At 39.6% G+C, this 12,728-nt stretch overlaps 1 protein-coding gene across 2 annotated transcripts in view; it reads left to right on the top strand.

The window, feature by feature from the left end:
* Positions 1-12,728, top strand: part of SIM2 (SIM bHLH transcription factor 2) — a 60,915-nt gene that overhangs the window by 37,254 nt on the left and 10,933 nt on the right. For both annotated transcript variants that reach the window (XM_062622309.1, XM_062622308.1), the window contains 4 exons: positions 1,429-1,628; positions 5,286-5,392; positions 10,466-10,613; positions 12,493-12,661. In XM_062622309.1, the coding sequence (XP_062478293.1) occupies positions 1,429-1,628; positions 5,286-5,392; positions 10,466-10,613; positions 12,493-12,661 (624 nt within the window). The remainder of the gene's footprint in view (positions 1-1,428; positions 1,629-5,285; positions 5,393-10,465; positions 10,614-12,492; positions 12,662-12,728) is intronic.

Raw genomic sequence — 12,728 nt, forward strand, 5'->3', positions numbered from 1 at the left:
GGCATATATCTGTCTATTTACACTGCTATCTACCTGGTTAGACTGATAATTCTTCATTACATGGACTCATGTTTGCTCAGCTGCTTCCCAATAAGAATGATTCTGTCCCAAAGCTGAATTGGAAATCAGGCAAAAGAGTCTGTAATGGTGGTATCTCTGTATATTTGTAAGTGGGTTTTTTTCTTCTTCTTTTTTTAATTTTTATTTATTTCTTTTCTCCCCATTTATAACATAGGGATCACCTTCTTTTTTTTCTTTTGCTCACTATTAAAAGTTTGCACAGTGAAAATTTGAGGATGTATTTATCTAGAAAGAAGTTGGCCTAAATTTATTCTCTGACAGTACTTAGAGTCAGGACTTAATTATTTTGAAAATATCACCTGATTAGCTGAAGCACAAGAAAACCTCATAAACTGAAGAGTATGGCAATGAGTAGGATCTGAAGAGGGATCTAAAATAAGTTTCTCTTGCTACTGTACTTCTGCTAAACATACTAATTACTTCGGTCATTAGAGAGGAGGAATGAAGGTTATACAGGAGAAGCCCATTTATAGGTGACTATTTAGTAGGTTGTTCAGGGGTACTAAATACCCCTGAACCTAAATTCTCCTGAAAGTAGAAATTAATTCATTTCCATTGGACACAATTAAAAGTGAAGCTAATACAGAATTAAGCTGAATGATGTGTAGTATGTCTGCTGTTTGGACTAGAAAATTGGAAGGAGCACAAATGATTTCTAAACACCAGCACTACATTAAAGAAATCTTATGTTCTGGATAATCCCCAGGTTACAATTTTACCCTCTCTTTAGCTGACATAGTGAATTTTTACACTTTAACACTGAAGTCTGCTCTCAAGACCCTGGGCTTGGACATATGTCAAAAGAACGTCATCTGAACTTTAATGGAAATCTTAAGCTCATTTCTAGTGCATTTAGCATACAGCAGTTAATTTTTATAAATGTGATGCATTAATCTTCATGGGATTTTTAAAGTGTCTGGTTTTCATCAGAATAATAACTCATTAAAATATAAATGCTTATATATACCTCTGTGTATGTGAGAGAGAGCCATTTGAAAAAGCAGCTTCTGTATTTTTTGATTAATAACAGGAATTCTGACTGTATCAATGAGAAATCTATATTAAAGAGGGTTTAAAGTATTAACTAGAAAAAGTCTAGGTAGTCACCAAAGAGCATGTATTTTAATACTGGATTTATCATGTTGGCAGTAAACACAAGACCTGCGTTTACTGTGTTTGAATCTCCATTTATAAATTAACTGCACTTCTGAAGCCTTAATAGACTATGCAGTATGTAAGTGTTATAAGGGTGTATTGCTTTGTAACCTCATTGAAACTGGGTGGTCAGCTGGCTTGCAGCCTCTTCCATTGCCATCAGATACTGAGTGTGTTTTCTTCTCATGCCAGGTGATCCACTGCAGCGGCTATCTGAAGATACGGCAGTATATGCTGGATATGTCTCTGTATGATTCCTGTTACCAAATCGTTGGACTGGTGGCTGTAGGTCAATCTTTACCTCCCAGTGCAATCACTGAGATCAAACTTCACAGTAACATGTTTATGTTCAGAGCAAGTTTGGACTTAAAATTAATATTCCTAGATTCCAGGTAAGCAGCTATTTCATTTCCAGCATAAAATGTTTTTAAAATCAAGTGTTATCATAAGCTACAATGGTTTCCAAACAGATCAAAACATCCATGAAAAAATAAAGCAATCCAAAATAGATCCATGGCACAAAAAACATATGGGTCTTCAAAGCCCTCTGGGTATCTGGATAGACCATACTTTGTCGGGTGCCAGCATATAAGAGCATGTACAGTTTAGCTTATAGTTACTTACAGTTTCAGAAAGCCAACTGAAGCCTTCCTGCTGTGAGTAATTGATAAATGAGTAGCAATATATTTTTACCTTAAAGAACATACTAAGCTAGCAAAAGGAATAAGGATGTACCATCATCCCAAAACAAAGCAAAACAAAACAAACAAGCAAACGACCAAACCAAACACAACTGAAGTGCTTTCTGAGGTCATCCAGAAAGCTTTTGACAGAGTAGTAAGAAAAGTCTTCTGCGCTTCAGTGTAATGCCTTAACAATGAAACCAACCCTACTAATGGGGTTAGAATAAAAATGAATTGGCTACTACATGAAAACACTGCCATTTTACACAAAACTTGTAAAAATGGCTGTTGCTGAGGAAAGAGAACCCTGTCTTCACTCTCAGTTTATGTAGCTCACACAGCTAAGAAGAGCACAAAACAGAAACGGTGCAGCTCCAGATGACTGGAGGGAAAAAGCCCGATTCCCACACAATATAACAGATTTGGCTATTGACAAGATAATCTTTCTTCAAACTATCCCTGCATGTGGAGCAGTATGTCACATACTCTGTCATTTCTCTGGCATGCGGGATTTGCAAGAGTCAGAAATGATGTTCATGTGTAATAGCGAAAAAGAGTCTGTATCCAGTGAGGAAATTTTGCATGGCAGGTCAACCATGAAAGAGCATGCTCTGGCCATGCTGAGTCAATGAGATAGTGGGCCATCCGATGCTAAAATACAAAGAACTAGCTGTTTCTGGAATTCTTCCTTTTTTTGGCATGCTTTACTTAATGTAACAGCTACAAAGAAGCACACGGGGGTTAGCAACATGTCCTTGCATGCAGAAAAAAATGAAATTATGTGCCTAAGAGGAACTGCCTGGAGACACAGTGTCTTCAAAGGAAACTGTATAACCAGAGGTGTTGACAGGAGCACAGAAAGAACCAGCGCTGTTGCATATAGCTGGGTTTACCAAAGAGCGGATGAGTGTTGTCTGCACACAGGACGATCAGGGGTATTAAGCACTACCGAAGCCTGTTGCTCTTCCAGCTGAGCAAACCAAATTGTGTTTGCTCAGAGCAGGGACATATTAGGAATAAGACAAAACTGTTTTCAGGCTTGCTTCTGGTATCCATACAGGGAAAACTGTTGCTAGATCTTTAGAGGTAACAGTCACAGCAGACAGGCCAGTATGAAAGCCATTGGAAGGAGCAGTTAAATAAGCCTTTTTAGACAACTGAAATATGAAAGAGTTCATTTATCAAGAGTCACTGGAAAAAGGAGACACTTCCCTCCAACGTGATCTGCTGCTTCTGAGTTTCATGGTGCGGCCTATGCAGTCACTGCTATATGGTTTATAAAGGCTTTAAAGGACAGAACTGATCATTGAGGCAAACTCTGTTTCCTTTTGTGTGCCCTGTCACATGCAAAGAACAATCTTTAGAGCCCAGGATCCCTAGCGTGGCTTATTGAGGGGCTAGGTTTGTGTTAAGGAGGTCGAGCAGCTGAGTGAGTGCTTCTAGATTCAGTTTTCAAAAGTCTGGGTGTCCTCAAACCAGTTAATGATGGTTTTTTTTTTGGCCCATGAGAAAACCAGCTTCAAAGTGAGGCTGTGCCTCCAGAAAAATTAACACTTGGCTTAGGTTTGTGGCATTTTGTTTGGTTTTGGGTTAGCTGTTTCTGTACGCGCCACCTGAGTGGGATGAAACTGCTACCTTTGTTTTAATTGCACTGAAGTCAGAAGGAGCACTGAAACTTGAACAGGATCTTTCACCAGTATTTCACCATGCTGGTAGGCTTAACTGAGAACTTGGGCTTCTAGAACTGTAAGCCACACTTACAAGGGACAGCGCACACCGTAGAGGAGAAACACAAGCGTATATTCATATATCCTGCTGCAGAAAGAGACCACATGTGCTCACCCCACAGTGGCAGTCCCTGACTAAAGCAAAGGCATGCAAGAGTTTCCCAGATGAAGGCGCAGCTAGGGGAGGTATGGATATAAATATACTGTATTTATAATACATCAGACCATGAAGACATTATTGTTTTTCCTGGTTGTTTTTCAATTTCCTTCAGAAGAATCCTCCCCCTCAGTGCTCTCTCTCAAGTAGAATGTAAAGTCCCCAGTCTTTGTGGGGCCCGCATGATTGCTGAACATTAGGGTACGAGTAAACAGGATACATAATAGTCACTAAAACTTAATTTAAAAAAGTAATCAAATTGCCTGCTGCCCCCCAATGACACATGTTGCTTGAGACCCATCTATTTATTTCTGTAGACACTACTGTGTTATTCTCTGATACAGTGTATCTCATTAGTGTTTCAGACTTGGGAATGTCCTGACCATCCCCACTCATTGCACTAGTTATAAAGAGGTCTTGGGCATGTGAACTGTATTCCTTCTGAATCAATCATCTAAACTGGAGTACAGCCTCCAAGAGCATGTCTAAGGCACTCCAAGCCCAGAAGTCTAGACTGGAGCTAGTCCCTAGTAAAAGTCCCATAATTAAACTATGCAGATGCACCTGCTGCTGCAACAGTAGAACCCCAGCAGCAGCAATTTTACTCTACAGATAGCCTGCTAATGGACTGTGATGCTTATTATTGTAGACATGCCTTTGCACGTTCTGCTCTGTTCTGCCTTTTTTTAGGTGCAGAGAGCCCAGGACAGGGTAAAACATCCCCAGCAACACTAGGTAACCAAGCCACGTTATGGCTGAGTTGTACTTTGTACTTTAAGGATTTTTTCTCTAGCAACTATGCTAAATAAACAAAAGTCCATTTTGAACCATGAAGTCTGACTCTTCAGGTCTGACTCAGTGTAGTCTGGGTCTTTAACATCTGCAGAGGTGCTGCTGTTTCAAATTTGTTCCATTATCCCATTTCCCATCATAGGACATTTTTCTGAAGTCTACCTTCAGCCTTCCTTTTCTTAGTTTGTGATCCTCACAACCCCTTGTCTTTCCACATTCTCAGCTGGAATAAGCTCCTGCTTCCTTCTTCTGTTAGGTGTTAACCTGAATTTATTTACAGACCACGATCACAGCTTCTATGGACTAACACATATGCTACATTTTTATATTTACAAAAGCAAATTAAAATGTGTCAGCAGTCCACAAGAGTAGTTCTATTGTTTCATGAACGGCTCCTCAACCGGATCTTTGTGCAAAGGATCATGCATGGCAGTGGCAAATGCCCGAAGTGGAAATAAGTAAAAGAACTTTTTCCTGCCTGGGTGTAAGGCTGGCCAGAGAATTAGCTGCACCTTGTTTTGGCTGGGTTGAGAGGGTTTATTTTCTTATAAAGATGAGGATTCTCTTTCCAAAACTAACATTTTGTCCTGCAATTTTTAGGCACCTGATTTGCTGTCACCAGCAAATGTTAGGTTAATGAAATTGAATATTCCTAGAGATTTTGCTTATTATGGAACCTTCCATTTCTAGGGTGACTGAATTAACTGGATATGAGCCCCAAGACCTGATAGAAAAAACCCTCTACCACCATGTTCATGGCTGTGATGTGTTCCATTTGCGATATGCTCATCATTTGTGTAAGTAAAAAGAATGCTAGACTGAAATATATGAAGTAGAGTGCGAAGTTTTGCAGAGAGCAAGTGCTATGCTGGAAAGCAGAGAAAGCTTTCCAAATCTTGACTGCAGATAGATTTTCTGAAGTGCTTGGCTGTCACTTAAGGAAACCATTAGTTTTGCAAATAAGTGAGATACTCAACATGCCGGGCTTGGGTGGGGGGATAAAAAGAAAAAATATCTGGCCACTTTTATCTGTCAACTTAAAAGACCTGGGCTCTTTTGAAAATTTGGGCTTGGTTCTGGGTGGTGAACTTCTGAAGGGAAAAAACCAAGAGCAAGTGAGTGAGTGAGAGGGGGAAATCTGAGCTATCCTGGCCTCTGTTGTTGAAGCAAAAATTATGCAACAGCTCCCCGTGCCTCTGAAATATGTTATTAATAATCATCCTATGTTTGAAGTGAATTGCAAAACCAAAACTTCCTTAGATTAATATTCATTAATAGCATGTGGGTGAGGTTTGGAGAATGGAGTGTCAGGAAAAAATATTACACATTTAATAATTTCCCATCTTCCAACAGAGACACTAATAAGATCTTCAAACATCTGGATCTGGGAAGTAGTTCATTCAGTAGCACATTAATTTGAGAAGCAAATTGAGGGAATAGCTGAACTCTGGATTTGGCTCAGTCTATCGCAGCCCATATGATGCAAAGACGACATCCAAAAACCAATGTCAGTGATTTTTTTTTCCAGGTTGCTCCTTTAGGCTGAAAGCAGCCAGAGTCAAATCCTTCTTTTAGGCTCCCTGAAGGAGAAAGTAGTTGGTTCTTCACCTTAATATGGGCTATTCATGAGGATCTGGAATATAAAGGAGGTTGTAGCTGTATTTGGCAAGTCAGTGCTGAAATTCCAAATGCCAAGTTCTGCTGATGGCATTGTGTATTACATCTGGGAAAGCAGAAGCTGGTCTTCACAGCAAGTTCATATTTGCCAGAACACCACTGAATGCTCTGGGCTATTGCAAACTAAAAACTAGAATGACCAGGGTATATAGTAATGTCCTGTTGGGGGCATTCTCTTTGTAGTGTTAATGGCTCCACCTGGACGTGACTGTTGACCTGCATAAAATACCACTATCTTCACAAGACTATTTAGAATACCTATGTTAACCAGTATAGAAATGATGCGGTTATAACCGCAATCATCTCTGGGGAAGAGTTTTCCATTTTAGAGCAGAATGATGAATAATTCTCTGTGTGTGGTAGAAAACTTGTAATTTGGCTGCCAGTTTGATCCATGTACAACTGGAGTTTTAAATAAAGAGACAAACCATGTTTACTGAATTACACCTTCCCCCCAAGAAAATAAATACCCTCAACCAAGCAGAATAACTAAAAACCATTCTCTAGGTACTCTGTCTGAATTACAATGATAAGTGATTGTAAGTTCAAAAAGAAACAGAAAAAAAATGTGAGCCATATGCATAGAAATTCATGAAAGTTTCAAAGCAAATAAATGCCAAGAAGCAAAAAATAAAGGCTATTGCTTGGGCAACAGTGTACAATCATGGTTAGAATACCAAGTAATAGGAATTATTAAAACAGATGTAAAATGTACAAATTTTCTCTGGGGAGCACTGTTCTAACTCCCCCACAATCCATCAGTAAATGTTTGAGGAATGTGAACAGTAAAAGGTTGGCAAGTTTGACATCCCATTCTCTAAAGCAATCTGATGATTAAGTGTCATCTGATGAAGAAATCTGGAGAGAAACATCTTACACCTAATAACGGTATTAAGGGAAGAAAAGAAAAAAAAAGGAAATATAAAAAAGGAAATCCTAAACTAGGGTAAGCAATTGCTTTTTCAAAGAGGAAAAAAATCCTAAACTGAAGACCTGAAGCCACTGAACTTTAAGTTGGGCAGTGCAGAGAACAAAACAAAGGAAACAGCAAGGAGAACTAGTTAGAAGGGATATAACAAGAACATCAGACCATGAAGAAACTGTAGATGTGAATATTTGCCTAAGGGGTGCTAGTAGCATACAGTGCTTCCTGTTTTAAACATCTGATTAGCTTCCAGATTTATGAAAAAGCTTCTGGTGTTTGAACTAGTGCTATTTATTTCTATAGCACCATCAATATACACAGTGTTTGCTCTGCAACTGGGGAAATGTGTCTACACAAATAATGAGTCCCTGCCTAAGGGTATTGCATCCTAAAAGACAGGATAGAAAATCTGTTCCAGTACAGACAAAATATCCCTCTGTTCCAGTATAGACAAAATATTTTTCTGGCCTGGGAGAAGTCACTTCATTTGTACCATTATCTTTCTGCGCGGATGATTTTGTGAATCCCACGTGTTATAACATCATTGCTTTTCCCACATAAACTTTCACAAGAGTCACATCTCAGTGCCTTGGCAAGGCAAGCCCAAGCCCAGTCCCTAGTCCCAGCTCCAGCCACAGCCCCAGCTGATGTCATCATCACACAGTTTTGCTGCTTCCTGGAAGTCAACCTATGTATTTCTAGAACCTATCTTATAGCAGAGCACAGTTTACACTCTGGCTGTGGCATTAAGTTTACTTTTACTTCCCCAGCAATCAGCCTTTCTGACAGAGCTCCACAGGTTTTTAAGAGGGCAGAACTGTAGAAGATTCTGCCTTAGAAGATTCTGCGGCACCATCCACTGACCATGCTGCTTGAGGTCTGTGCCGATGACATGCCAGGCTGTGTGTGCCAGGGAAGCTAAACTAGTAACTGCTGCGAGGTTGGAACCAAGAAGTCCATTTCTCTTAGTTGCATCCTTAAATGCAGAACTCCCAGCCACATGTCTGTAAGCCTGATGGAACATTTTAAAATAGCCATCTATGACAAATCAGACGGACCAGCCCAGCCAGCCCAGCGTCTTTTTCAGTTTGCCTGCTAAACCAGGAGGGAACCACAGCAGCGGAACACCCAGTTACAAATGGCACATCTAAAAGCCAAGGCTAAAGCCACTGAATCCTCCTCATTTGATTGCAGTGGAGGCCACCAAGAAGTCTTAGCCTGCACAGATCGTCTTGGTAGTGAATTTACCTCACTCCCACTTCTGAGGTTTCCCAATCAGCATCAAACATGGTAATTTAACACAGAGCCAAAGGGAAATTTACCTCATTTACTGTATCAGAAGCACAGCTACTGTCCCCTAGCCAAGGTCAGACTTTCCTCAGATTGCTAAAAATGCAGGAGACATGGAGTCCTCCCCTGTCCCACGAGAAATATTGGTTTATCCATATAATTAGGAAGAAAAGCTGAACACTGTAGTTCTCTGTGGTTTTCACATCTTTTAAAATACTGTCTTAACTGGAGAGCTGAAACAGGGATTTAAAAAAAATCAGTGTGAGAAAGTCAAAACTAATCCCAAAGCACATGGAAGAACTTTGTTATAGCTAGAGATCCATTACAACGTTAATTTACATTTTGGAAGACTGAGTAGCAAGGCATTTTGAATTCGAGGGAAACCTGACCATTAAACTAGCATGAAGACAGTTCTGAAAATCCTAGACCGCATTAAAAAAAAAGTATCTGTTAGATGATCTAGGCCAAAATGTAAGCATTGGTCTATTCACATTATTCACATTACTGCTGTCTATATTTTACTATTACTGCAGTCTCTGATTATTTTTGAAGTTACAATTCCCTACTCTCCAAAGTAACAGCTGAACACAAAAAAAGTCAACCCCAGTGATGACCAATAGCCACATAGTTAATTACCAAACAGTAGACAAATACCAAAAATGATGCGCCTTTTAATTCTCAATTTAATATTTAATGTCCTCTTTGTCAGAAAAATCTCCTATGAGTACTATTTATAAAGGCCATATTGTTTCATTTCAAGTGGTCATTTGCTCTACTAGAGTTGGCTTAAAGCAAAAGCTGTTGCTCATTTTCCTCAGTTTGTATCTGCTTCTGCACCAAGCATTTGGATGAGGCCTTGGGTGATATGGTTTAGTGTGAGGTGTCCCTGCCCATGGCAGGGGGGTTGGAACTTGGTGATCTTAAGGCCCTTTCCAACCCTAACGATTCTATGATTCTATAATTCTATTTACTATTAGAGAACAAAATTACAGAGACCTTTGCTAGTAAGTTCAGTCTAATAAAAGCCCTACATTTGCAAGCCCTACATTTGCAAATTAATTACTTCTATATCTTAATTGTTTTGTATAAAGAAATTGCTGCTGTTGATCACCAGTTTTGAATATAGTTTATGTAGCAAGATCAGTCCCTTATTTCCTAATTTAAAATAAATGATTGTATGGAAGAGTAAGAGGAATGTTCCAGGGACACACAAGAGAAGAACCACCTTTGAAGGTTGGGCATTATCTGTTAGTGAATCATCAGATAAATGCCTGGCACTGAACCAGAAATATCTGTGGCTAGATTAAATATTTAGACATGCTACACAACCCTTATTATACCATAGTCTTATGCCAAAACATCTTTGTTCAGAGTGAACCCAAATCTAAGTATAGAGGATTATATATTTAGTGAAATCTATCGGATAAGTACTCGCCCCTCTGTCCTTATCTTTATTTGTGTGCTGAAGAACCAAACACCATTATAAATTTACCATTTAAAATCAAACTTCGAAATGTAGAGCTTACAGAGGAAAAAGCATCATATCATAAAACACATTGCAAAATACACAATCCATCAACCTATGAATGACAAAAGCACTTCCAAATACAGTGGAAAAATTCAAGATTGGTGTGTCCCCTTCAAAATACTTTTGCTGCCTTAAACTTTTCTTTTTCAGTTAGAAGACTAGAAACAGTAAGTGTTTTTGCAGTCTAAGCGTAAAGGAGCAGGGTGACCGTGAAAAGAGGAAGACAAACCTTTATAGTTTAAGGCATACTATTCGTGAAAAATAACGTTACCTTGTGAAAGGGGCAGGACTGGTGTCTTTGCAAGGGTGTTATTTAAAGTTTGGTGGGAGAACAAGGAGATTTAAGGGAGGGAAATGAGAGACAAAAGTCCCTTCCTTGCAGATAAATCTCTCCAGGAAGTGGTCACAAAGCAAAGCAATAAGAAATGCTTTTTTGTGTTGTACTCACAGTGTTGGTGAAAGGCCAAGTCACAACCAAGTACTATCGACTACTGTCCAAGCATGGAGGCTGGGTTTGGGTACAGAGCTATGCTACTATCGTGCATAACAGCCGTTCATCACGGCCTCACTGCATAGTGAGTGTCAATTATGTCCTTACGTAAGTCAAAATACTTTGTACCATTACGTGCTATCAGTAATAGATTAATTTTGTGTGTTATCAGTAATTGATTCATTTTGTGTGTTACCTGTAATTGATTCATTACTAATTAAATCCTTTAAGTTTGCTTTACTTGTGTATCATTCTGTGCTTGCATATTAGAGCCACTTTCTTCTTCTCATATCTTCCCTCTTTTAGTTACATTCAGCTAAAAAGAGCTTGTATTCCTGATGATTATCTCATACACCATATGCTTGAATGTAATCCTACTTGTAGCTGTTTGCATTAGATCTGGGCCCCAGTTCTGTAATTGGTGTCAGAGCTGCTCTGAGGCTGTCCAGACACAGTGACAGCTACTGCTACGCAGCAGAGATTACAATGTCAAGTCTGGGAGACAGAGATAGGTTAGGAAGGGACATTTGAATCACTGAGGATTCCCTCACTTGCCTTGGGTTGCACAGATACTGAGTGTAAAACTACACACAGTGGCGAGTACCTCCCACAGAGCTTGTGAAAGTACAGCTCTTCGGACCTGCAGTTTATGAATTCTAGTTCAAGTCATGAAGGTGCTACAAAATTCCTATCCTGATATAAACCTCTGAGAGACGGAAATCTGTATGGAATGAGAGAGATGAGTAATAGTGAAACAGGCTGTGACTGAAAAGACTACTTTGGGAGGGGGAAAAAAAACAGGGCTAGTGGGCACCCCTTGTGTTGAATAGTGTAAAAAAGCAGAGAGCTGTGCACTCTTCTTTTTACTAGACTGGTTTATTTCTTATCTGGACTGAAAGTAAGATATGTTTGCATGATATATGTGGTAGGGTCATGTGTGTTTGCATACTGCAATGTTGTCTCTGATAACCTGACTTTGGGGAGTCAATGTGTATGAGTTGAGAACCCATAGGGTGTTTCCTTAAACTCAGCCCTAGACACACTGGCAAATGCTGCCCTCATATCTGTACAGATGTGAGAGCCAGCAACATGAGGGAAAGACATAGCCCTGCAACCTGCTTGAGTCCCAAGAGCTGAGGCAAGTGATTTGACTAAAAAGGAGGACACAGTACAAGGGATAGAACGGCGTATTCTTGAGTTGAATTTACTTCCAGGTTATCCCCCATTAAAAATTGATGGAAATGAGTTCTAGATAGAAATTAAGAGAGAAGTAGGGAGTTTTACTAGTTATCCTTTCAAAAATACGCTCCACTGCTGCTATTGACAAAACCAGGGAAGACCATTTAAACAGCAGAACTGTATCAAATAAAATTTCCAAAATACTATCCACAGTCTGTTCTTGATGTTTTAGCCTCTTTTGTAAAAAAAATCTGCCCTGTCTGTGGGGCAGAAAAGAAATGAACAGAACAGAGCAGAAATGAAGGTCTAGAAACTATCAGAAAAATGACACTGTACCTCATGTGATCTAGTTACAAGCACTTTGTGCTGACAGGAGAGGAGCATGGCTCCTTTTCATTTTCTCGGGGATAATTGTAAGAGCCAGGGCAGAGACCAATTCCTGATTATGTAGTAGACAGATGAATTGATCTGTGTCTCTCCATTAGCTGACATGGCTGTGATTTCAAACTGCAGGGTGCCACCAATAGCTGAGAAGTTGGCATAGCTTAGGTTCAGAGAGTGGAGACATTTAGTACAAAGATGTTAATGTGGCTCCCAGTGGAACGTTTCTGATAGACTTGTGTGGGGATGGCCTCAGACCATAAGATACATTGCCTGCTGGCATCCCCAGGCTTGCACTGCAGACTCAGTGAAAATCTTTGAAGAATCAAAATGAAAATGCTGTGAAATCTAACATGTATTTTCAAAGGAGTTATTTTGGAATTGTGCTATGTTTGAGTACGTAATTTATTCAACTGTTCTTTTACAGAGATATTGAGTTTAAGGAACTTCAGTTGTCACTGGACCAGGCTACCATTTCTAAATCACAGTTTTCATGCAGAAACTCAGTATCTACCTCGCAGGAAACAAGGAAAATAGTGAAACCCAAAAGTAATAAAATGAAAGCAAAACTCAGAACAACGCCTTACCCACAACAGGTAACTTTTCAGCAATATTTCTTACCAATTCTTGTTGTAGAGTGCTTGAGGGAGGATAGACATCATC

This window comes from Pezoporus occidentalis, unplaced genomic scaffold (assembly GCF_034315485.1).
Source record: "Pezoporus occidentalis ecotype Australia unplaced genomic scaffold, CSIRO_AGI_Poc_V1 ctg24, whole genome shotgun sequence".
In the NCBI taxonomy this organism is placed as follows: Eukaryota; Metazoa; Chordata; class Aves; order Psittaciformes; family Psittacidae; genus Pezoporus; species Pezoporus occidentalis.